Source organism: Sander lucioperca, chromosome 2, assembly GCF_008315115.2.
Source record: "Sander lucioperca isolate FBNREF2018 chromosome 2, SLUC_FBN_1.2, whole genome shotgun sequence".
Classification (NCBI taxonomy): Eukaryota; Metazoa; Chordata; class Actinopteri; order Perciformes; family Percidae; genus Sander; species Sander lucioperca.
The window spans coordinates 742,845-770,810 of NC_050174.1; the positions used below are offsets into that span (position 1 = coordinate 742,845).

General features: G+C 41.2%; 1 protein-coding gene across 1 annotated transcript; it reads left to right on the top strand.

The window, feature by feature from the left end:
• The first annotated feature begins 1,115 nt into the window (after window positions 1–1,115).
• On the top strand, window positions 1,116–27,966 carry gda (guanine deaminase). The gene is made up of 14 exons (XM_031305111.2): window positions 1,116–1,360; window positions 5,539–5,627; window positions 7,269–7,440; window positions 9,190–9,277; window positions 13,995–14,100; window positions 20,046–20,073; window positions 20,156–20,263; window positions 22,056–22,163; window positions 22,795–22,892; window positions 23,771–23,838; window positions 24,214–24,360; window positions 25,338–25,456; window positions 25,564–25,591; window positions 27,368–27,966. Exons 1-14 carry the CDS (start codon window positions 1,232–1,234, stop codon window positions 27,472–27,474), a joined length of 1,395 nt encoding a protein of 464 aa, XP_031160971.1. The 5' UTR covers window positions 1,116–1,231; the 3' UTR covers window positions 27,475–27,966.

Below are 27,966 nucleotides of genomic sequence, written 5' to 3' on the forward strand. Positions count from 1 at the left end.
TGACTGGTTTTCTGCCTCATATGGTCTGCTCATGAATATTTAGATGAGCTGATTGGTTGAGCCTCACACACACACACACACACACACACACACACACACACACCACACACCGTTCCCCTCTGTGCCCATGTCCCCACCCCCCCGTGTATAGAATAATTAGGGCTCCAACTAACAATTATTTTCATTGTCGATTAATCTGTGGATTATTTTCTGACTTAATGGATTAGTTGTTTGGTCTCTAAAATGTCAGAAAATGGTGAAAAATGTGGATCAGTGTTGACGTCCTCAAATGTCTTGTTTTTGTCCACAACTCAAAGATATTCAGTTTCCTGTCCCAGAGGAGAGAAGAAACTAGAACAATATTCACATTTAACAAGCTGACATCAGAGAATTTTTACTTTTTTTTCATAAAAAAAATAACTCAAACCGTCAATTATCAAAATAGTTGGCGATTAATTAAATAGTTGACAACTAATCCAAAGCATTCTCTAACACGGAAGACGTAAAAAATGTGTTTCTGAGTATAAAGTCAGAACTCAAACACATTTTTCACATTGGCCCTAATCATCTTCCATACACTAACACTGCACACATGCTTTAAGATGAGTGTGTGTGTGTGTGTGTGTGTGTGTGTGTGTGTGTGTGTGTGTGTGTGTGAAAAGTGCTGTATAAACACACACACACACACACACACACACACACACACACACACACACACACACACAAAATGAAATATACGCCTATGTACAAGTTTGAAAGTTTGGTATGTGTGTGCTTTGCTTCTGTAGGCTACTCGCTCCAGGCTATTTACACGCCGCATGACTTTGTACTTTACGTGAAATATGATGTGTGTAGAACAACTTGTTCAAATTGAAGAGGGTCACACACACAGACACACACACACACACTGACATATTAAAGCATGAAAAAATATAATAATATAGCAAAAATAATATCGCAAAGGAATTTTTATACCAAAGGATGACACATTTGAGCCGGATCTGGCTCCATCATAAAGGACACACACACACACACACACACACACACACACACACACACACACACACACACACACACACACACACACACACACACCCTGTCTTCTCATTGGCTGCAGATTGTCTCTGCAGTCAGGTGTTCTGCTGATCGAAGCTCTCCAAAGACAAAACCCCAGTGGTGCTGCTGCTGCAGGTAATTACACTGCTCGACTGCGAACTCATCTGTTGAAAGGATGGCAAACTCTAACAGACCCAACGCGGACATTTCTCACGTCTACAGGGGAACATTTATCCACTCGACGCAGCAAACCGCGCTACAGATCCTGGAAGATACACTCCTGGGAGTGGATACAGACGGAAAGGTTGGTCCAACATCTAAAACAGCTTTTAGTCGAAATTTAGAAGAAAAAAAATACTATTTATGGTTTTGAAAACATATAGCATATTTGGCTGTTAATGGTAATTTGATTAATATCTATAGCTCTATAGCTTTACTACTAACCCTTGCGCAAATTAGGAGGCAACATTTGGAACAGTTTGGCTAAAAAATACGACGTAAATGTTGTTACACAATCTCTGAACTGTCTTCTGCAGTGAGCTGTTGCTGAGCAACTTTCACAATTTGGCCCACTCTGAGCTCTCAGACACAACAACCTTAATGACAGTCTGAAGTAGCCTCTTCAATCAGAAGCTGAATCAGATTACCAAAGGAAGTTTACCTACAAGGATTTTGCCTTGGTGTATTTGCTGCAAACAATAGCCTACTAAAAAGGGAATAAATAAAAAGGCGAAGTACTGCTACAGTCAAGAACATAAATAGGCTACAGAATAGATAGTAGATAGATAGATAGATAGATAGATAGATTTTTAGAATTAACAGAATGTAAAATACACTATAACAAAAAAACTAAGATGTACAACTGTTTTAGAAAGAAAGAAGGAAGGGAGGCTGTATGGTTTAGTGCACGCTGTACAAAGATATGGATCAGTGGGTGTGCAAAAGTTCACAGTATGTAGCCTATAATATGTGCACACAGGGGCGGAGCAAGGGGAGGGGCCTTTGGAGCCCTATAGTCTATAGTTCACTCCAAATTCCTACCCTACCTACGTTATAACTTAAAAATAGTAACATCAGACAGCGTTTTGCCTCTCTTTAGGTGTTGGGAGTGAGAATGAGTCATCAGTTTCAGAACGATGAAGACAGTTGGAGAACAATTAGATATAAAACCATAGACAGTATGTAAGAATGGACCAACAGATCCTCTGGACGGAGACCAGTGAAGGATATTAGAAGCACATTTCCGGTGATGGCTGAGCGTTACTGAGCAGCCTCCAACTGAGCTTGAAGACGTAGATGTGACGTGAGCAACGTGTCTGAAAGTTGGAAGTCTTCTGGTAGCTGTGCCAAGAGAAATCTCAATCATTCCCAATCTAGCAGAGACGGAGAGCGTAGGTATATGTAAGGAGATAACATAGACACAGGCTAATTATTGATCACTAAAATGATAGTTAACATTAGTAATTAAACTTAAACAGCTAATGTGAGTCGAAACTGTCTGAGAGCTTCTCCTGTACTATACGGTAATTCCTCTACTATGAGACAGTAAGTCTCGTGGTTATGACACAATCGTTAGCCTATTTTTATAAAAACGTCTGCTACGGAGCCATAACGTGAGGTACAAGGTAATGGAGCCTTTTATACATTGTCGTGTTTCTTTAGAAATAAACAATGGACAAATAGAGTCTTTAAACGCTTCAGATGTAAAGTTATTCTCTGTCAAAGTGGCGCCAAAATGAATGGCAGTCAATGAGATGCTAACGGGAGGTGAGTGCTTATTAGCATCAAAATGGCGCCATTGGAGGTTCGGGTTACCAGAGTCTGGTAGGACCAGGCTAGTGGACCAGAGTCTGGTAGGACCAGGCTAATGGACCAGAGTCTGGTAGGACCAGGCTAATGTACCAGAGTCTGGTAGGACCAGGCTAGTGGACCAGAGTCTGGTAGGACCAGGCTAATGTACCAGAGTCTGGTAGGACCAGGCTAATGTACCAGAGTCTGGTAGGACCAGGCTAATGTACCAGAGTCTGGTAGGACCAGGCTAGTGGACCAGAGTCTGGTAGGACCAGGCTAGTGGACCAGAGTCTGGTAGGACCAGGCTAATGTACCAGAGTCTGGTAGGACCAGGCTAATGGACCAGAGTCTGGTAGGACCAGGCTAGTGGACCAGAGTCTGGTAGGACCAGGCTAATGTACCAGAGTCTGGTAGGACCAGGCTAGTGGACCAGAGTCTGGTAGGACCAGGCTAATGTACCAGAGTCTGGTAGGACCAGGCTAGTGGACCAGAGTCTGGTAGGACCAGGCTAGTGGACCAGAGTCTGGTAGGACCAGGCTAATGTACCAGAGTCTGGTAGGACCAGGCTAGTTTGCCAGAAGACACATTTAAATGCTTTTATTTGGTTCTGAAAGGCATCGCAAGAAAAAAACAAGATCCAAATACTGAAGACTGGGCAGAGTCATTGACAAGGTGACAGGTCTTCATGGCTCACATACTTTTACAGCTCTTTCCATTTATAATACTCAACACATTAAGGATAAACAAAGCATCTCTGTCTCCATATTTGCATGCTCCCTATGATGGCTCAAACAGAGCAACAAGTCTTTTTGCCTCCTTTTTTTGCAGCCCCCCTAGCTGCATCCCCCTGCCCACATTCTTATGGACATGGCCTAAACTTCCAAATACCAAAGTTATTAGTTTACAGTTGTATCCAAGTTGGTGAATGAGATCTACCAGTGGTTGATATTTCAATAGTTTGGAATAGTAGCAAGTGTCCATATACAGAAAACAGCAGCCTACCTCAAAGATACATACAGACTTCATAGCCTCATTTACAATTACAATTTCAGGAGTGTTTGGAATGTTTTTGAAGTAGTCACTGTCAGCTGTGTTATGATGGAACCAGTTGAACTGTACAGTGCTGTGCTTGTAAATCTTACTATCATGTCCATAGCTTATCTTTTGCAAGTCCTTTGCAACCAGCTCAACCAGACAGTCATGTCTGGCCACATACAGTCCTTTATAATTGTAGCATCCATTTAGTTTCCATTTTTCCTTTTGAGTTAGGTGTAATATGCAGTAGGCTTCGTACTTTGATGGATGGGTACCATGTTGCCAGATTGTACTTGGTTGGGAGACACTGTAATCTTGCTTTAATCATGAATATTAGGATGTCATGGATGAATATTATGGGGAGGGGGGTAGAATCAATCAGTCCAAGTCTTTGGATGTACTCGTGACACAGCTCTGTGATCTGTTCCTCCTAATCGCTGCTGACACTAAATTTATGGCCCAGATAAGGATATGTTTCGTGCCGGTCATAGTCGGATAGGTTTCTCCATTAATGAAAAGGCAGGGGGTTTGTCAGACTTTGCTTTATACCGTCTGTATCCTCCACTGCGTCGTTCATAAAATGCAGCAAATTGTGTATGTTTAATGTCCAAACCTGACCACCTTATGAACTCATCTTTGTAAATCCTGCCGGTCTGGAGCACGTCTTTAAATGCTCTCTTTACTGTTGTTGTAAGGCACATTGTCAAAAGTAGTAGCCGAAAGTCAACCATATCTAAATACTACTTCCCTGCATTAATGCTGGCAGTTACAACGGGTGTTGCTGTTGGAAAATCATTCAGGTGTGCACTCCGGTCCAGCCATGTTCCACCTGCGACCTGCCACCATCTTGACACGCACACACACGCGCACACACACACACACACACACACACACACACACACACACACACACACACACTCTATACAAATGAAATGTACGAGAGTCTAGGACCAGGCTAGTTTGCCAGAAGACACACACACACACACACACACACACAGAACGTGGAAGGTGTGGGATTGGGTGGTAATGGCACAGTGGATGTGACACATGCCTTTGGTGTGAGAGATCTGGGATACATCAATCAATGTGTCCCTGAGCAAGACACTGTGTGTGTGTGTGTGTGTGTGTGTGTGTGTGTGTGTGTGTGTGTGTGTGTGTGTCTGGGTGTGTCTGGGTGTGTCCCTGTTGGCAGGTACCAGGGACTTTTTATCATAATAAAAAAACAAAAAAGGCGAGTAGAGTCGAGGCGAGTCAAGCAGGTAGCATGTGATGGAAAAACGCCATTAGACTTCGTCACCTTACTTCCTGCTTTGCTCCCATCATAACTACTACGGCCACTAGAGTGCACTGACACTATTAACTTGAATATGAGTCGTAATTACTGCTTAAAGAAACGACTTATGTGAGTGTTTTTCGGGGGAGGACAGTTTCTCCGCCCCTGTGTGCAACATGTGGGATTAAAATCCATAGGACATCTTGCATGTAATCTTCCACTCTGTTGTTATCGATAAGGAAATAAAATATGCAGACATTGTGGAAATCATACACTGTACACTTAACATGAAAGGTGTTTTCATCTCTCACAGCTTATCCTCTGTTACATGCAAACACTTTTTGTAATCACCAACTTTTCGCTGATTTCCATTCTGCCATCAGATTGCTTTCATCGAGAAAGGAGCGGAGCTGAACCAACTGTCTCAGATCTTTGGATTCAATCCGTCTGAAGTCACTCAACTGGCACAACAGTAAGTAGAATATATAAAAGGAATTACTCAATGTATAGGATTTTATTAGGGCTGCAATTAAACCGAATATTTTCCTTGTCGATTAATCTGTCAATCAGTGTTCCTTAAAAGTCCAAGATGACGTCCTCAAAGATATTCAGTTTACTGTCACAGAGGAGAGAAGAAACTAGAACATATTCACAATTAACAAGTTGGAATCAGAGAATTTGTAATTAATTTAATAGTTGACAACTAAGACATAGGGAGCTTCTACAGAGGGTAAGTGCGGGACAGGATACCTAAAATTCAATCAGTGGTGAACCCCAGAAGGGGAGCGGACTGACGCATGTCTGGGAGGGTGACAGCAAAGGTGCAATTCTTGTTTTGTTTTTGTATTTGTGCGTATCATGGCTTTGCTGGAGATGACATTGTTCTGTACGTGTGATACGGTCATATAATTAGCTTTTTGTTTTTTAGCTGCTAGAGTACAACAGGCGGCGGTGGGGGGGGGAAAGGCAATGAAATCAATAAAAACGTTTAAAAAAGCGTTGACAGCTAACTGATTAATCTTTACAGCTCTAATTATGTCTCATACGTTTTGCAGCTATTATTAGGTTGATACCATCAGTTACAGTAGCCATGTTTCAATCTAATTGTCAAGCTAATTTTAAGCGATCTTTTAAAATGTCGCAAAAAATAAAAATGAAAGGAAATTGGGAAACTAGAAGCGTTTCCATCAACTGGTTTAGAGCGAATAAACTAGACCACGCAAAGCGTAATTTCGTCACAAGTTGACGTTACGCATGGTTGTAGATTGCAAACTGGCTTCAAAGAGTTTAGAAGCGAAGTTCTTTGGCTAAATGGAGAGACGGAGCATTGGACAAGTTGGCCACCTGTGCAGAATACGGGGTTGTGGCAGAGATCTTTGGTATCAGCGAGACAACCGTTCACCGTAGTTTATACGCAGGGCCATAACATTCAAGCTGTTGAATCAATTTGTCTATTTACCCGACGTGGCTGAGGCCCAGGCTACAGCGCACCGCAACTCCACTACGCACCTTGTGCCACAAGTGTACGGTGCACTGGATGGGACCCGTATCCCAATCCTTCCCCCATCCGATGGATACCGGGACTATAGTCATGTGTGTTACATGTTCGCTACAACGCAACTTATTTGGCAAAGCTGTTTCCATCTCCCATTTTGAGCATTAACTATTTTTCAAAAAAGGCAAAAACCTCCTCAAGCGAGCGTAAAAACTTTTTTTTGGCGAATTTGAGGACTTTTTTTTTCTGAATTTTGCCGTTTCCATCAACATTTTCTAATGCGATACTTCAAAATGCGCATAAAAATACATTAATGGAAACACGACTACGGATTTGGTGCTACATTTATCCACTTTTAACCTCTCAAGAATCGATAGAAATAGTCAAAAGCCCTTCAGGACTGGCATGGGATTAGCATGATTAGCATAATAAAAAACAAAATAATGACTCAAACCGATTAATCGATTGTCAAAATAGCCAGCGATTAATTTAATAGTTGACAATTAATCAACTCATCTTTGCAGCTGTACATTTTGCAACATATTAAATCCCTTCTTGCTCTTCTCCGTAAAAACGATGTATATTTTTGAACCATTCTCATTTCTTTCTGTGCTGCAGTGAGCTCTTCATGCCGGGACTGGTGGACACACACATCCACGCGCCCCAGTACTGCTACGCCGGCACAGCCCTGGACATGCCCCTACTGCAGTGGCTCAACACCTACACCTTCCCTGTGGAGTCTCGCTTCAAGGACTTGGAGTTCGCCCACCGCGTCTACACTCAAGTAGTGGTGAGTTGTTCTGGCATCGTGAAAATAAGTGGCCATTAAAATGTGTACAGTGTGGCCGGGTTAGCCCTTTAGCCCTAACCCAAAATGTTAGGGTTAGGGTTAGGGTCAGTGACGGACTGGCCATCTGGAATTTGGGCAAATGCCAGAATGGCCGCCCCCCTATGGACCCTTATGGGCCACTACTGATAATTTGTCTTTAGTTGATTAATTAATAAAAGTTATTTTATGCATGCAACCACAAATATTCAAGATTGTACTGCAGCAAAGTGCGTGGAAAGATACACTCGGAAGGCAGAGTTACTAATTTCCAAACTAGGTTATTGACAAAAATAGGGCTGGTGTGTCGCAAATGCCAGGGCCGTTTTTTGATCCCAGTCCGTCACTGGTTAGGGTTAGATTTGGGTAAGGGTTAGATTTGGGTTAGGGTTAGGGTTAGAGTTCATGTGTCATGACAGAGTCATGACAGAGTGATGTGTTCATGACACTGTCATGTCACTCTTCTGTAGATACCTTCATTGAAAGTGTTACAGAAAATTGTTTGTACGTTAAAAATAGAGCTGGGTAACAACACGTGCGTAGTGACACAAACAGCCTCTCTGTTACCCAGATTAGTTCTGCTACCGGAGCTAAAACTCTCCGTCCTCTTGTGTGGACGGAGAAAGGAAAAAAAAGCGAACAGAGCCTCGGGCCTTCTCACAGTTCAACTTGAACCTAAATCTAAAGATTTAAGTTGAAGTTGAGTAAAAACTACGGGTCGACTGATAATGTTTTTTCAGGGCGGACATCGATAGCAAGTATTAGGAGTTAATGAAACACCAGTCATATAACGTAACAGGGATGTAACGATGCAATGTGAATCGGCTAAAAATGGATATAAATGTGTAAAAATTACAACCGGTTGAGATACAAAAAATGAATGCTAGTAACAGTATTCCTCTACTCCACAGGATCTTAAACCACACTCATATATGCTCATACTCATACTTTTACATACACACCTCCCCAACCATACACTCTCCATGCTTCCACTCCTCCACATATACCATTCATTCCCACTCATCCACATATATCTTTCACATTTTTGACACACAAACCCAAACACACACCAACACAGTTTGACACACAAACCCAACCACCTACACACACACACACACACACACACACACACACACACACACACACACACACACACACACACACACACACACTCACACACACACACACACACACACACACACACACACACACACACACACACATGGTTTCCAGCTCTCAGTCACCATACCTAGTCCTTATTTCTTAGCCATTAAGTTTACAAGGCTTCATATATGTCCTGCCACACCTTGTTGAATTGTTGCCTTTTGTTCCACTCACTACGTCTTCTTAGTTTATTTATTTGAAGAGATTTCTTTCTATCTATTTAGTTATTTTGATGTGGAATTTGTTTTAAACATCTAATTATAATTTTTTTATTTTTTTATTTAAGATAAAATACAATTTCAGCGTCACTTTTGATACTTTTGAGCCCTGAAATGGAGCCAGAGTGAGAGACTATTTTCTTACATTTATGACTTTGTTGATGGCATTGTAATTTACCAGTTGCAAAAATCAGAGCTATTCATTGAGTTTCCCTGTTTTGTCACACAGTCTGTCATTTGAGAAGGGTGTGAACAGATCAATGGCTTAAAAGAGCATCTGTGAGTGTTTGAATGTTGTGTTTATCCTGTTATATGATCACTCTGTCTGCAGCAAAGGACCCTGAGAAACGGAACAACCACTGCATGTTACTTTGCTACCATACACACAGATGCCTCTCTCCTGTTGGGCCAGATTGCAAGTAAGATGTGCTGCTACGCACACACACACACACACACACACACACACACACACACACACACACACACACACACACACACACACACACACACACACACACACACACAGTGACCTAAATCTTGTTTTAATTTAAGCATTGGCCTTATTTTTAATGTAGACAGTTTGTTGTCTGACATATTTAAGCTGTATAGTTGCTCTTATGAGCAGGGCATATTGTTTTGTTAGATTAAACCCAGTAATTGTAATTTATAACTTAAAAATTAAAAGTTCTGTTTCCCTCAGTTGTCTCAAAATTAGAAACACTTGTTTTGTTCACCTTTATGCCTAATTGTCCTTATCATCATGGTGTCATGTTATGTAATACTGAACACACACACGCACACACACACACACACACACACATAAATGTATGATAATACAGCCATACTGGATTGAACGCTGGCTTCGGCAGCTTTACACAGTCACTCTGGTCTTTGAACCCTTAATAACCTTTGTCCTGTTCTGAGCAGCTCATACATTTTGTAGTAAACTTCAGAGTAAGCATGTGTGTGTGTGTGTGTGTGTGTGTGTGTGTGTGTGTGTGTGCATGTTTCCAACACATATTTAACATGTATACTTATTTCCTTCTTGTGTGTGTTGAATTTATTTGCTTATAATTTTTTTGCAAGTGTAATGCAAGTGTATATATATATATATATATATATATATATATATATATATATATATATATATATATATATATATATATGCCAGTACTGCACAAGGTGTATGCAGAAGCTTCTCGTAGAGGGTCTTTACCCCCCCACGTTGTCCCAAGCTGTTATATCTGTTCCCAAGGACCCGACAAAATGTGACTCATACAGGCCGGGGAGTATGGTCTGTTGTGATAAAGCTAATAAAGCTCTATCTCTGCGCCTGGAGACTGTTTTACATAAAGTCATTCATCTCGACCAGGCAGGGTTCATGAAGGGTAAGCAGTCCTTTGGCAACCTCAGGCGCCTATATAATATAGTCTATTCTAAACCTGGCCCTACTGTAGAAGTCCTTATTTCCCTGGACGTGCATAAAGCTTTCGACTGCATTGAATTTGATTATTTATTTACAGCTCTCAGCCAATTTGGCTTTAGCCGTGGCTTTATGTCCTGGATAAGAGTCCTGTACGTGGCACCACAAGCAGCAGTTCACACTAACAATGTCATTTCAGGGCGCCTGGGTAGCTCACCTGGTGGAGCGCGCGCCCATGTGCGGAGGTTCGAAAAACGCCATAACTCCCTTGCATTTGCTTCCTTCCTGGTCCCTCGGCTCATTCTTTTTAGATGGAAGGATGCATGAGTGTGGGGGGTTGCAGATGATAGCAAAGAACAACTTTAATAATTTCCTCCTATTTTACCAGAAGCTTTGTGTGCACAAAACGATCAAGCCTAGGAAAAAACATTTTTCTTTTTAGATATTTTTTGAAAAACCTAAAAAAAGTTTTGCTAAATTAAAACTACTACCAGCCATCAATGCCACACCAAAATATTTTTTCCCCCACAGTCAGTGAAAACTGCCCGTCATATGCCTGTTGGATCAGAGAAGTAGTGGCTTCATCCTCCCCTGGACTGGACTGTAGTTGTCAATTTTAATTTCATTTTAACCCTCCTGTTGTCCTCGGGACATCATTTATTTAACCCATTTTCTAAAAATTTCTATATCAGAAATTTGGCTTTTTTTCAACCAAATTGTCAAGGAAAACAAAATGGATGGTAAAATAAATGATCAGTTCACTACTTTCATTGAATTTTATAGCATTTGAAGAAAAATGTATGAAAGAATGTTGAAGAACGTGACAAAAATGTTGGAAAAAATGACAAAAACATCAACAAAAACATTGAAAAAAGTGACAAGTAACTTGGAAAAATGTGACAACACATTGGCAAGGAGGCCAAAATGTTGAAAAAAAAGTTTTCCTTTGAAAGTTTAACCCAGAAAAACTAAAAGGGAAGACAACACAAGGGTTAATTTAAATTGTCTGTATATCTCTCCTATTTCTGGTACTGTTGCTGTTATGATGCAAAACTCAATAAAAACTGTTAAAATATATATATATATATATATATATATATATATATATATATATATATATATATATATATATATATGCATACAAAAAGCAATGCATGATATTTTCTCAGGCAAGAATGTTGTTAAGTTCAAGGCTCCAGGGAAATCTGATATATATGCACATTTCTTGCCTGATTTGACTGGAAATGTTCAGTCCCAGTAGCACAAAGCTCTCTCACAGACCCTGAGTGAACTGATGATTATGTACACTATCTTTAGTCTCACATTGCCAGACCTTTATCTCCACAGCGCTGTGGAGTAAAGTCTGGCTCCACCACAGATGCATTCTGGGATAGGAGAAAACGCTCTGGGTTGTTTGCATTTCTTTAAACCAATCACAGTCGTCTTGGGCGGCGCTAAGCTCCGGACGCAACCACGTGGTTCTGCTAAATAGTCTCAGGAAGGAACTTGTTTTGGTGGAACATTTGCACCCCGCAAAAGAAAACGCCACATACAATATTAACTGAAGTTAACTGTTGACACAATACAGTAACGTGAGCTATTCAAATTAGCTGATACATGGTTAAACCTCATTAGCTCTTACAAGTGTATCTCCTCCAGTCCCAAAACGTCCCAGTTAGAGAGGAAATGCCGTAAACATATTCTTTGTAAATCTTTACAATCATTCCCTGAAAGAACCAAGCAGGTCTGCCTTGTTGCACCATCCAAATTTTCTCCAAAACTTGACATTTTCAGCATGTAGCTTGGTAGCTCGAAGTTTGTTGTTGTTTTCTGAAGCGAAGGGAGTTTGAGAACAGCAACACACAGAGAGCGGACATCCTGCATGTAACTCAGGCACAGGATGTCAAGCTTTATCTTTATTTATTTATAGACTGGGATCAGGGTTTGTGAGTGACGGCAGGATTTGACTCTGACAAGTAAAGGACCTGGAATGCTGTGATATGCTGCCGGTGACAAGTGACATTATGAATAATCATGATTCAACAATAGAGCTGCAAAGATTAAACGATAAGTTGTCAACTATTAAATAAATCGCCAATTAATCGGTTTAAGTCATTTTTTTAATGAAAAAAAAGCAAAAACTTCTCTGATGTCAGCTTGTTAACAAGGTTACAAAGTGTTTTTCAGAAGAAGAAAAAAAACAGGTAGGAGTTAGATTTTTAAGTGGCATGTGGCAGCCGGAAGTGGCATGTTCTTCACCGTAAGACGTGAAATATAACTTATAACTAGAGATGCACCGATAGACCGGCCGGTGACCGGAATTGGCCGGTTTTCACGTGCTCGGCCATGACCGGCGACCGGCAGGTCAGTCTGACATATGCCGATTTCATGCCGGTCAACTCTACAATTAACTGACAACATAAGTTATACCAGTTACAGTTCTCAAGGCCGCACGCACATACAGACGCGACAGCACAGTCTCTTTTTCCTTTCTCTCAACTTTTCCGTCGTGTGTCGCGCGTACCCACTCGCGGTGTGAAGTGTGTGTCCGCACTATTCTCACACATGTAGGGAACCTTGTGAATTAACCTGCAACATGTCAGCTGTTTGGAAATTCTTCAGCTTTTTAATTATAATTTATAACGTAAGATCTTGTTAAAATATACGTGGCACTTTCTAAAGCCACGTGGCGTGATATTGCGAGGCTACGTGTCACGCGGGTTAAAAATAGGGTTGGGTTTAGGAAAAGATGAACAGGGTTAGGGTTAGGAAAACAATAAACGTGAAAAGGAAATATCAATCGCGGGACACAAAGTTACATGATGCGGGACTCGATCCCCGGTCTCCAGCGTGAAAGTCCTGTGTTTTACCCATCCTCCACCCCAACTGATGTATCTAAACGGATTTTCGCCGTTTCATGCTACTCGCTACGGCGTCAATTCACACGCAATCGCAATTGGCATACGGAAGTACCGGAAGTACATGCCACTGGCACGTGGCACACGGCACTTAAAAATCTAACTCCCTCTCAAAAAAACAGCAGAATAAAAGCAAGAACAAAAAAACTAAACAATAACAACAATGAAATAAAATACAAAAATCAGAGGGATCATAAAAACATAAAACACCTGAGTATAAAATAAGGTAATAGTAAAATATTTAGGGGGGAAAAACGTAGTTTTCTGACACAATGTCATACATAACAACTACAACTACAACATACAACTGCCAGTAAGTAACTTGGTGAGAAAGGCCAATAACATTGTGTGTGACTGCACACACCCCATGGCATCTCATTTTAAACTACTCCCATCTAGGCCTCGTTTCTGCCCAATCCCTTCTGACCAAGAACAGATCCAAATTCTCTTTTGTACCACAAGCCATAAAAGCCTTAAATCAGTCAAAATAAGCTAGATGTCCAGCTGGCCTGGTCATACCTAAGGGTGTATGGTGTAGTGTAGTGTAGTGTGTGATGTATGTTCTTCATGTGTCCGTCGGTGTCTGATGTAGAGACTATTTGTTTGTATCATATGTCTGATGTCCTGTCATGAAGTGCCTTGCGACTATGCCGCAAACCCAACTGCCCCACGGGGACAATAATGTTATCTAATACTACTACTACATAAGCAAAGTACATGCAGCACTTTTTAAGATTAATAAATAAACGTTTATTAATATTCCCGGCACTCATCATCTTCTTGTTTTTCTTGCAGATGACTTTGGTCAGCGAGCCTTGGTGGGGAAGGTGTGTATGGACAGGAACAACTCTGTGAAACATTACAAAGAGACCAATCAGGAGTCTCAAGAGGAAACCTGTCGGTGGGTATCAACTGTTTAATAATACAGCAGGGAAACCTTTCGGCATGTTTAGACTTGATATTAAAATCAAAGGTATTTTAAAGTGCTCATATTATGCTCATTTTCAGGTTCATAATTGTATTTAGAGGTTATATCAGAATAGGTTTACATGGTTTAATTTTCAAAAAACACCATATTTTTGTTGTACTGCACATTGCTGCAGCTCCTCTTTTCACCCTGTGTGTTGAGCTCTCTGTTTTAGCTACAGAGTGAGACATCTCACTGCTGTAACATCTTTGTTGGGAATCACACATGAGCAGTAGCTAGGTAAGGACTACTAGCCAGTCAGAAGCAGAGTATGAGGGCGTGCCCTGACAGTAGCTAGGTAAGGACTACTAGCCAGTCAGAAGCAGAGTATGAGGGCGTGCCCTGACAGTAGCTAGGTAAGGACTACTAGCCAGTCAGAAGCAGAGTATGAGGGCGTGCCCTGACAGTAGCTAGGTAAGGACTACTAGCCAGTCAGAAGCAGAGTATGAGGGCGTGCCCTGACAGTAGCTAGGTAAGGACTACTAGCCAGTCAGAAGCAGAGTATGAGGGCGTGCCCTGACAGTAGCTAGGTAAGGACTACTAGCCAGTCAGAAGCAGAGTATGAGGGCGTGCCCTGACAGTAGCTAGGTAAGGACTACTAGCCAGTCAGAAGCAGAGTATGAGGGCGTGCCCTGACAGTAGCTAGGTGAGCATTATAACGTGTGTTCCAAAGTGACCACGTTTGTCTCTGAAGTAAAGGCTGGACTACAACAGAGCTGTTTGGAGCAGTTTGTGAACAGTGTTTTCTGTTGGAGATGGTAAGTCCCTTTGGGGGGGACTTTGGGTTTTTTCACTTTGTAAACATATAACGTGCACAAAAAATATATATATATATATAACACAATAAAGGAAAGGGGAAAACACCAAAAAGCATAATATGAGCACTTTAAACAAAGTCAGACCAAAGATTTGTGACGAGTTGAAACTTGCAGCTACTTGCAGTTGAAAGCTGCCAGTTCACACGAATGAGACGAGACGAGACGGTGTATCATCTCCATAGCAACGACTCTTTGTATTTTTGTTCTAATTTCAGACTTTTTAGGCTTTTTTGTAGCTGGATATATCATTTGTTGCATCTAAATATGAATGTGGATAACGTTAGTGATAGTGCTACAGTGCTACAGTGCTATAGTCACTCTAGTTTGTTTGACCACATACTGCGCTCACGGGTGCTCTTTTCCATTTCGACCAGTTGACAGTTTGTAACATAGAAATAAAATGGATTATGGATCATTTTATTTCTATAGTTTATAGCTGACTTTACCAGCTGACTTCTCTAATGGCTGTTGAAACAGAAAACGTCCCTTACGTTCTAAAACCAGCCTCTGGAGACTCCACCAGCTGAGGCTGCAACACAACAACACAGATTCCAAAACGTAGCAATGTAAATGTAACCTAAAACCAGCCTCTGGAGACTCAACCAGCGGAGACTTTTTCCTACAACGTTCTAAAATGGTTTTGTCTCGTCGCGACTCTTTGGTCTGAACTGGGCTTCAGGGACGTCACTTGTTTCAATAGCCAATAGATAGCAAAGTCAGCTTGTAAAGTCAGCTACAAACTATAGAAATAAGAAAATCCATATTCCATTATATTGTCGATGTTACAAACTAGAGGTGTGAATCTTCGCTGATCTCCCGATTCGATCCGATTACGATTATCACGTCAGCGATTCGATTCAATTTGATATCTCGATGCATCACGATGCGTCAAATACATTTTTCTATTAAAGCCATATAGGATGTTTAATTCATAGCTTTTCAAGCTTCAAAAATAAATTGGATACATAAAACTACAGCACTGAGCACATGGCACTTCCTGAATGTGCAAACCATAACAGAATATGTAAACAGAAATAATCGATTATGGCCCGGGTCGATTATTGATGCAGCATCGTCCATGTCCACGATTCAATGCATCGATTATTTGATTAATTTCAACACCTCTACTACAAACTATCAACTGTTAGAAATGGGTGACTGAAACATGATCACGTTGACATATTTAGACAACCTCCACAGGAAAGAATTTTATGAGAGTTTAAATATGGGGAAATTGTCAATGTGTTATGATGTAAATTGAGCTTACTTAACAGTACAATTTCTGTAAGTAATGTGCGGTGAAATTACTTTAAATTGTATATGGTCTTATAGGATCATTCTTAAGTTTTTTCTGTTAGAAATGGGTGACTGAATAGGGGTAGCGGCATTAAAACAAAGCAGTGAATCAGAGAAATAAAACACTGTTTTTACTTTTCATCACTACTAGAAATGCAACTGTGGCAAGTTCCTCACTATCACTAGCCTCATTCATATTTTCAGACGCTACAAATCATATCTGGCTACAAAAATGCCTGAAACATCGGAAGTTAGAACAGAAGCACAAAGAGTTGTTTCTATGCAGATGATACACCTGTGTGGTCTCGTCTCATTGGTGAACTGGCAGGTTTTCAGATCGTTGCAGACCAGCGCATTGCAAGTAGTTTTAACTTGTTTTGTCTTGAATCTTTGCTCTAAACTGGGCTTTACAGAATGACCAGTAGGGTGACCAGACAAACTTTGCGTTTTTACTCAACTTGAGTAAAGTTGATTTGTCAACGGAGCCACAACAAAAATGGAAAAGTTCCAGCAAAAAACATGGTAATACCCCACTAAACCCTTTTTGCTTTCCCCCCCTCTACTTACAGTGCCTTGCGAAAGTATTCGGACCCCTTGAACTTTTCGACCTTTTGCCACATTTCAGGCTTCAAACAAAGATATAAAAATGTAATTTTTTTGTGAAGAATCAACAACAAGTGGGACACAATCATGAAGTGGAACGAAATTTATTGGATATTTCAAACTTTAACAAATAAAAAACTGAAAAATTGAGCGTGCAAAATGATTCAGCCCCCTTAAGTTAATACTTTGTAGCGCCACCTTTTGCTGCGATTACAGCTGTAAGTCGCTTGGGGTATGTCTATCAGTTTTGCACATCGAGAGACTGAAATTTTTGCCCATTCCTCCTTGCAAAACAGCTCGAGCTCAGTGAGGTTGGATGGAGAGCGTTTGTGAACAGCAGTTTTCAGTTCTTTCCACAGATTCTCGATTGGATTCAGGTCTGGACTTTGACTTGGCCATTCTAACACCTGGATATGTTTATTTGTGAACCAGTCCATTGTAGATTTTGCTTTATGTTTTGGATCATTGTCTTGTTGGAAGACAAATCTCCGTCCCAGTCTCAGGTCTTTTGCAGACTCCATCAGGTTTTCTTCCAGAATGGTCCTGTATTTGACTCCATCCATCTTCCCATCAATTCTAACCATCTTCCCTGTCCCTGCTGAAGAAAAGCAGGCCCAAACCATGATGCTGCCACCACCATGTTTGACAGTGGGGATGGTGTGTTCAGGGTGATGAGCTGTGTTGCTTTTACGCCAAACATAACGTTTTGCATTGTTGCCAAAAAGTTCGATTTTGGTTTCATCTGACCAGAGCACCTTCCTCCCAGGTGGCTTGTGGCAAACTTACTTGTGGTAAACAACGCTTTTTATGGATATCTTTAAGAAATGGCTTTCTTCTTGCCACTCTTCCATAAAGGCCAGATTTGTGCAGTATACGACTGATTGTTGTCCTATGGACAGAGTCTCCCACCTCAGCTGTAGATCTCTGCAGTTCATCCAAAGTGATCATGGGCCTCTTGGCTGCATCTCTGATCAGTCTTCTCCTTGTATGAGCTGAAAGTTTAGAGGGACGGCCAGGTCTTTGTAGATTCGCAGTGGTCTGATACTCCTTCCATTTCAATATTATCGCTTGCACAGTGCTCCTTGGGATGTTTAAAGCTTGGGAAATCTTTTTGTATCCAAATCCGGCTTTAAACTTCTCCACAACAGTATCTCGGACCTGCCTGGTGTGTTCCTTGTTCTTCATGATGCTCTCTGCGCTTTAAACGGACCTCTGAGACTATCACAGAGCAGGTGCATTTATACGGAGACTTGATTACACACAGGTGGATTCTATTTATCATCATTAGTCATTTAGGTCAACATTGGATCATTCAGAGATCCTCACTGAACTTCTGGAGAGTGTTTGCTGCACTGAAAGTAAAGGGGCTGAATAATTTTACACGCCCAATTTTTCAGTTTTTCATTTGTTAAAAAAGTTTGAAATATCCAATAAATTTCATTCCACTTCATGATTGTGTCCCACTTGTTGTTGATTCTTCACAAAAAATTACATTTTTATATCTTTATGTTTGAAACCTGAAATGTGGCAAAAGGTCGAAAAGTTCAAGGGGGCCGAATACTTTCGCAAGGCACTGTACATACACTGTTCAAAGTATCAGGACATTATATAACTTTGTCAATAGTTCATTAAACAGGGTAGTGCTGGGGACTTTACTCGGCCGAGAACAGGCAGAGTATTGAAGAATTTTCCAGTAAGGAAAGATTCCCCGAGGCAACAACTTTAGTTACACTGAATTTATTCAATGTGTGTCGGAGACAAAGCAGATTTCAGTTTTAGCTCTTAAAGCTATGGTAAATATCTTAAAGAATATGTATTAGAGAGCGACAGCAACAGATATGTTGCAGTTGTTGGATGCACTTTCAAGATTTCAAGATTTTAAGATTTAAAATTTGTCTCAAGGGAGATTTGTCTTGGACAAAAGGCTGCCACATAAAAATACATATTATACTGTATATATATATATATATATATATATATATATATATATATATATATATATATACACATAGATGGACAGACACAAGACATGAGTACAGGGTGTAATACAAGTGCAAACAAAAAAGTGAGTGCAAATACAGAGCCCCCTCCTCATACCTTTTTTTGCACTGATGTACCCAGGTTGTTCTCATGAACCATTCGTACATATAGCTACGAAAAGTAATGCACTGTAATTGGTATGTATTACATGTATTTTACATTATATGTCATTTAGCTGATGCTTTTATCCAAAGCGACTTACAATTCGCCCCATGTTGGCTGAGTCCTGCAGCGGCGCAGCTTCGAGTCTGACCCACTGCCCTTTGCTGCGTGTCATCCCCCATCTCTTTCCCCCTTTCCGGTCTATCCACTGTCAATAAAGGGAAAATGCCACAAAAAATAATCTTAAAAAAAAAAAAAGATATCATACAAATTGTTGTGCATAAGTTTTCGTACGATATCATACGAACCCGTTCCTGAGAATGAGTTGATGTAACAGTTCATCTGTATGGAGTTAGATATGTCTCTCTAAGTGAGGAAAATTACTCTTTTACCTTGACTTTTCAGTTACTATTTGATGGTACAAAAAAATACTAAAACGTGAGACAGGTGCATCGGAGGGGGACAAGCATGTCAAAAGTTGCAAAGAAAACCCCCGCACACTGTCTAACATGCAAAAAATAATAGGCAACATTTTGATACTAGAACATCTTCATCTTCAAAACTGCAAAGTGTTTTTTTGCCTGAAAATTTTGCCTGAAGATGTTCCAGCACCTAAACATTGCCTATTATTAAACTTTATATATTTTTTGCACGTTAGACAGTGTGTGGGAGTTTTCTTTGCAACTATTTGATACGTCCCATAGGAAATAAATTAGAAATAGAACAGAATGTGCACCTTATCCTGAAGCTGTATTTGCCTCATAAACCTTTCAAAATCAAAATGTCATGTTTTCATGTGGCTGGTTAGCTCAGTTGGTAGAGCAGTCACACACATAGAGGTTCATTCCTCAATGCAGAAGGTCTGGAGTTCGAGTCTGACCTATGACGGTTTCCTGTGTGTCTTCCCCCTTTCATGTCTGAACTGTCCTATCATTAAAGGCAGATATGCCCATGAAAATTCATATTTTGCATATGTGGATGCGCCAACTGAGTCTCAATCATTGTTTTTGTTCCCCTCAGGTTCATTGCAGAGCTCTTGAACAAAAAGGTAAGATTCTATAAATAAATTAACACAACAACTCAACAGTTTTTTCTTCAGATTTTAAGATCCTCTGCTGTTGTTTGGGTAGTACCCTCTGGTGAGGCCCGTGGTGACGCCTCGCTTCGCTCCATCCTGCACAGGAGCCTTGCTGGGCCAGCTGGGAGCAATCGCTAAGAATAACAACCTGCACATTCAGGTGAGCTCACCGTGGCAACCAAAACCAGGCCACGTCCAGAGGGGACTGTTGGCAGGGAGACTGTTTATTGTGTTGGACCTGTGGGGTTATTGAAAAAATAAATAAACACACAGTTACACACGTGTTATTTACAAAGACGAAATGCTCAACGGACAGAAATAAAAAATGAAGTATTGCAGAATAACATTTGTCGTTAGTCATTCTGTGGTTGCACCACACCTCCGGCTCTATCTGAATGCTAAAATATATGACTATAAATACAAAAGAAAAAACTAAACGGAAATTGAATCTCACAGAAATGTATTGAAATCACACGGAGAACATTAATAAACACAACTTTTGGCTTATGAAAATGTTTCTCCCAAGTCTGGGAATCAGGGGAAACAGAAATAAACTCTGTAACAAATATATAATATTAGATTTTTTCCAGGAAAATCCCATACGCTTTTATCTAAAAAGTTTTTTGTTGTCAACTTCAATGCATTTCCTGTCTGCTATGAAACTAGAGTGCGGATCGGGCCGCATTTTTCTGTCCGAGCGCGGCCCTCGTCTGACAGAGAAGCAACCCGAACCCGATCCGAGCCCGACAGGCATTAAAGTGCCCATATTATGAAAAAATCACTTTTTCTGGGATTTGGGGTGTTATGTTGTGTCTCTGGTGCTTCCACACACATACAAACTTTGAAAAAAATCCATCCATGCTGTTTAGAGTGAGATACGGTTTCTGAATGTGTCCTGCCTTCAGTCTCTGGGTGAGCTGTTCAAAATCGGCACGGCTTGTGACGTCACAAGCCGAAACGAGCAGGCTAACCGCAACCATTAGCTTGTAGCGTTAGCATGCTAACGCTAATGCTAACGCTAGCATGCTACCTCGTTCTCAGTAGCAAAGCACTGCTACAACACACACAAGTTCACCATAATCTACAAAAGAACTACTTACATGTGCGCCCTCATTTAGAAGTCTCCCAGCTAGTCCTGCCTTGTAACTGACCAAAGTTGTAGAAACAGCCTTTCTTTTACTGTCTATGGAGCTAGCTAGCTGACATGATCTACATCTGAGCTACTGGGCATGTGCAGTGCAATCAAAGATAGTACAGAAGAAGAAAAGAGGTCTCACTCTGTGGCTAAAACAGAGACCAGCTGAGCAAGAGGATCTGCAGCAGTGAGAGAGAGCGGTGCAGTACAACAAAAATATGGTGTTTTTTGAAAATTAAACCATGTAAACCTATTCTGGTACAACCTTAAAATACAATTATGAACCTGAAAATGAGCAAAATATGGCTGCTTTAAGATATTTATGTCCGAGCCCGACCTGAGCCCGACACAGTCAAAATCTAATTTTTTTCTCATCCTAATGACACATGTAGGCTACGTTTGTTTGTGTGGAAAGCTTTTATTAAGCAACTGTAGGAAGGCATTCAGAAATGTCAACAGATGAGCGCATCAGCGCACACGGGGCAACAAGCACACGTTAACACACCTATATACTAAGCTGTTTTAAATTTAAAATGTTCAATGCCTTATCGCGCTGACCGAGCCCGACCCGAACCCGAACATCATTTGTAAATATCTGTCCGAACCCGGCCCAGCCCGTCGGGTCCCGTCGGGCTCGGGTCGGGTATCCATCCTCTATATTAGACATCAGTAGGCCAAATCATAATCGTTTAAACATCTCATTTACACATCCAAGGCTGGCTGAATGGCCGGCAGCTCTGCTCTGAGAATCTATGCGTATACATTATTTATTACATTTATACTGTTAATGTATGGCATATTTGTGTTTTTTTTCCAGAGTCACATCAGTGAAAACGTCGAGGAAGTTAAGCTCGTAAAGGAGCTGTTCCCGGAGTCAGAGTCTTACACAGATGTCTATCACAAATACAACCTGCTCACTGACAAGGTGAGGACACAGCAGGGGTGGAGGAAGTATTCAGATCAGACAAGTAAAAGTACTAATACCACACTGTAAAAAGACCCTTTTACAAGTAAAAGTCCTGCATTGAAAATTATACTTAAGAAAATGTAGTTAAAGTATTAAAAGTAAAAGTACTCGATGCAGAAAAATCCTCCCATTGTAGAAAGTGTAAAGGATCCAAATAGTTGTGTGTTTAATGGTCTGGTCATGTCAGCTGGACTTGTAGGCCGTTATATTGTTGGCTAGTTTATTTTATAATTAAACATCAGATTTTATAAGCTACATGTGTTTTGTGTGCAAAAACATCTTCATTTTTGAAGAAACTAGTAACTAAAGCTGTCAGATTATTTTAGTGGAGTAAAAAGTACAATATTTCTCTCTGAGATGTAGCGGAGTAGAAGTAGAAAGTGACATGAAAAGAAAAGACTCAAGTAAAGTACAAATACCTCAACATTTGTACTTGAGTACAGTACTGGAGTAAATGTACTTAGTTACATTCCACCACTGGGACACAGTCACTCACATCACTGTTTTATAGCTATGATCAAATCTCTGCTTCGAATAAAAACATATAAATGCTGATAAAAATGCTGAACATGCTGCTGATGATCTGCAGACGGTGATGGCCCATGGCTGCTACCTCACTGATGCAGAGTTGGCTCTTTTCAGAGAGACAGGAGCCTCTTTGTCTCACTGTCCCAATTCCAACATCTCGTAAGTCTCTGATACTTCCTCAAGAATATATGTGACCAAAATGCCGTGAAGTCTCATGACACAGTTTCACAATACAATAGCAGTTAAAGTGCTCATATTATGCTTTTTGGCTTTTCCCCTTTCCTTTATTGTGTTATATATCTTATATATTTTTTGTGCATGTTATAGGTTTACAAAGTGAAAAAGCCCAAAGTCCACCCCAAAGGGACTTACCATCTCCAACAGAAAACACTGTTCACAAACTGCTCCAAACAGCTCTATTGTAGTCCAGCCTTTACTTCAGAGACAAACGTGGTCACTTTGGAACACACGTTATAATGCTCACCTAGCTGCTAGCATGGCACGCCCTCATACTCTGCTTCTGACTGGCTAGTAGTCCTTACCTAGCTACTGTCAGGGCACGCCCTCATACTCTGCTTCTGACTGGCTAGTAGTCCTTACCTAGCTACTGTCAGGGCACGCCCTCATACTCTGCTTCTGACTGGCTAGTAGTCCTTACCTAGCTACTGTCAGGGCACGCCCTCATACTCTGCTTCTGACTGGCTAGTAGTCCTTACCTAGGTACTGCGCATGTGAGACTTCCAACAAAGATGTAACAGCAGTGAGAGGTCTCTGTAGCTAAAACAGAGAGCTCAACACACAGGGTGAAAAGAGGAGCTGCAGCAATGTGCAGTACAACAAAAATATGGTGTTTTTTGAAAATTAAACCATGTAAACCTATTCTGATATAACCTCTAAATACAATTATGAACCTGAAAATGAGCATAAAATGAGCACTTTAAGCAATAAAGTATAACACAGCGTTGTAAATGCCTGAATGCAAAATATTTGCAACAGATGAAACGTTATCATCTCTGTCTCTCTCTTTATCTTCTCAGGTTGTGCAGCGGCATGTTGGACGTCCGCAACGTCCTGAAACACAAAGTGAAGTTGGGGCTGGGAACAGGTGAGAGCAGAGCAGAGCTGCAGAGATTTTCGATTAATGGATTAGTTGTCAACGGTTAAATCAATCGGCAACTATTTTGATAATCGATTAATCAGTTTGAGTAAAAAAATCTCTGATTCCAGCTTTCATAAATGTGAATAAATGATGATTTTTTTTAATGGCCATGACTTTAATTATCTTGTTCCCACGCCTTAATTATCTTGTGCCCACAGAATAATAGGTCCTCGAGCTATTATTCTGTGGGCAAAGAAATAGGAAAATTTGAAATGATGCTTTTTTGCCTATCTACAATACATGTTTGTGAATGTTTGCACTTGTGTCTGTATGCATCCCGTATTCATTTGACCCATCCGGTGTCTGTATTTGTGGTATCAGACGTGGCGGGCGGTTACTCTGCCTCCATGCTGGACGCCGTGAGACGAGCTCTGGACACATCCAAAGTCCTGACGATCCAGGATCCAGAATACGAAACGCTCACGTTTGAGGAGGTTTTCAGACTGGCCACACTGGGAGGAAGCCATGGTAAGATCAAAAAAACTGTAAAGCTAATAGACGTAGCAGCAGTGACGTCACCCACTGGTTGGGGGACTGCCGTTTTGAAGCCTTGAGTTTGTCGATTTGGCCGTCACCGTCTTGGTTTGTCCGACCAGACATGATGATTGTTGACCAGAGGGTGGAGCTGGAGAGGATGATGCGGCCAAGCCAGTGTTGTTCATGGTTACAATGGCGCCGTGCTAAGCTAAACGCGGACCTCTAGATACTGGAGCCATTTATCTGCATATACAGCAGAACAGACCAACGCTAGCTGTAGCTGGCTAGCTAGTTGGTTGGGATAACGTTTTTTTTAGGCGACCAAAGTGTTCCAGTTAACTTTGATAAAGTGAAAACACAGTGAGAGGGTCACAGTTTAAGATGAAAACACGGACAACAGCCAAAAACAAGTTGAGGTCTATGTTAATGTCCACAGTGTTAGCATGGTTAGCATCGCTAAGCCTCTGTCCTGACTGACAGGTCCTAAAGCATCTCCTGCTTTATCGTCTATTTTAAAATAAATGGGAGCATCATTTACTAAATGAACATCATGCTGTATTGAAGAAGACTTGAAACTAGTGATTGAGACCATCAACTCATTATGAAAATGTTTACTGAGGTAATAAATCAAGTGAGAAGTAGGCTCATTTTCTCATAGACTTCTATAGAAACAGACTTCTTCTTGGAGCCAGTGGAGTCGCCCCCTGCTGGAAGTTAGAGAGAATGCAGCTTTAAGGAGCTTCAGCATCGGCTTCACTTTTTAGACCCTGAAGCTTTGTTCATTTTTTTTACAGTCTGGTTATAACTCAAGAACTCAGAAACAAATGTAGCATTGAGTCTAGCTGAAGTCTCTTTCTCTGCAGCAGAAATGCCTGATTCGACACACAAGTAGCCGTGGGAACAAGATTACAATTTTACAGGAGGGGCAAGAATACAACAGCTTCTTTTATGATGCGTTTTGTCTGCAGCTTTGTCCCTGGATGACCAGACGGGGAACTTTGAAGTTGGCAAAGACTTTGATGCCCTGAGGGTGAACGTAGCTGCTGCTGGCGGACCCATCGACATGATCCAGTGTGAGGGACCAAAGGTTCGTAGTATAGGGCTTAATGAATGTGCACACATTTCTACACTAATTAATAAAAGCACAACATTTGATTTCAGTTTCATGCTAATTTATCATCACTTCAATTTCAGGTTATTTTGGAAAAATTCTTGAATTTGGGTGAGTGTCAATTTCAGTTTAATAGTCCAAAGTTTCAGACTCTGAAGCCCAGTTCCAGTTGACCAAAGATTTGCGACAAGATGAAACCGGTCTGAACCGGCCTGTCTCAGCTCGACTCAAACCAGCTGATGACGTCGCTGCAACTCAGCTGGTCGAGTTTTCAGAGGCTGGTTTTAGGTTACATTTACATTGCTACGTTTTGGGTTAAAAACATCTTTTGCTACGTTTCCCCCTCTCATTCCCCCTGCTCTGGCGTTTCCCCCTCTCATTCCCCCTGCTCTGGCGTTTCCCCCTCTCATTCCCCCTGCTCTGGTGTGCCCCTACACCGGAGACATTTGAAAACTCTTCTGACCTGTTTTGGTTTGGAGTCTGCGGGGTTGTGTTGCAGTCTCAACGGCCGCAAACGGAGACCTTTGGCAACACCAACACTGATGCAACGTTTCTCCGCCTGATTGGGTCTTAAAAGCTAAAAAACACTTGTGTGCACGGCGAACGCTTTTGGCTCCAAACTCTGCTTAAAAACCAAAACGTAGCGGTGTAAACGTAGCCTTAGAAAGTAAGGGACGTCATCTGTTTCACAGCCAATATAGAAGTCAGCTGGTAAAGTCAGCTACAAACTATAGAAATAAAATGATCCATAATGCATTTTAATTCTGTTACCAACTGTCAGCGGGTTGAAATGGCAGAGTTTTGGGCCCCACGAGCGCGGTATGTGGTGGAGCGAGCTGGAGACTGACTGAAGAGAGCGAGAGACTGAAGTATCTTACTATCTCTATCCTCATTCATATTTTAAGACGCTATAAATTATATATTTTATTTACGTGTCATGCCACTAAGCGGCCCATCCCACACAGAATTACATGACACCAATACAAAAGTAATTTCATGAACAGCTTCCGGTCCAATGTCCACAGACAGCCTACTCTGCATACTATACACAAAATAAAGAATAACGAAAACATATTACAGCGGCCACAACACAATAGTGTAACCCATTAAAGGTGCAGTAGGTAAGACTTATAAAACTAACTTTCTGTCATATTTGCTGAAACTGACCCTATGTTCCAGTAGAACTACATGAAGCAGGTCATTTAAATAAAAAATGCGGCTCCTCTGGCTCCACCTACAGCCTGTAGTGAGATTTGCAAAAATCCACAACTCCCTATTCAGATGCACCAATCAGGGCCAGGGGGGGTGTCTAACTGCGTGTCTATGACTGCTCAGGCACACGCATTTCATAGCGTCCTCCCCTCCCCCTTCCCCGTGCACGGGCAGCAGATAGGTTTCCTCCCCTTCCCCCCTCTTCACACGCTCTCTATCGAGCACAGCTCTCCTTTGTGGGGGGAGGGGCTTAGGAGACAATTTTGGGCTTTAGCAGAAAGGGGGGAGGGACTGAGAAGTTGTCGATGTTCACATTTTTTGGCTAAGTCCTAGTTCTTCACAATCTGCACCTTTAATTGTCCAACTAGAACAAACATTTCATACATAAAACAAAACTACAGCCACAGAAAAATAACTAAATAAATAAACAGTGAATGTCACTACCAGACAAATATTTATCCAGCTACAAAAAAGCCTGAAAGTCGGAAGTTAGGATGGAAGTACAGAGAGCCGTTTCTATGGAGATGATACACCGGATTGGTGTAAACTGGCAGGTTTCAGAAAGCTGCAGATCGGCGCGTTGCAAGTTTCACCTTGTCTCGTCGTGAATCTTTGGTCTGAACTGGATTTAATGTGCCTCTCACCATTTACTTTATGTCCGTTCCTGTTCGACAGGTGATGATCGTAACATAGCGGAGGTGTTTGTGGCCGGGAGGAAGGTGGTACCATTCTCCCCCAGTTTAAACATCGCTTCCATCTCTGTTAACGGTGCTGGGTCCTGACCTGACTCCACTTATACCTTCACCTTTCCTGTCCATCTCTCTCTTCCTCCCTCCACATCCCAGCTCAACATCTTATCATCCGTTCTTTTACTAAGTCACTCCCTGTGGACCCTCTGCTCCGTGAAAGTCATTTCGAAGAGGTTTTTAACTCCCAAAATACATCATACAAAACGTGCAGCAAAAGAAGAATCAGCTGGAAACGCCCTACTGTACAACCGGCACACAAAAAGCCAAACAATATAAATTATTTATTAGAACAAAGAATATAAACTAAGACATACATTTGGATGTGAGGTGTGTTAGTCAGTCAGGTTCATGTGGATGTGTTTGGTTAATGTAGTGTGAGGTGTTATGAAGTAAAAGTATAAGAAGGCTTCATCTACACTACTACGTTTTGGTTTAAAAATGAATATCTTTTGCTACGTTTACTCCTCGCGTCCACACTACTCCGGTGTTTCCGAGCAGAGGTGTCAAAAGTATTCACATTCATTC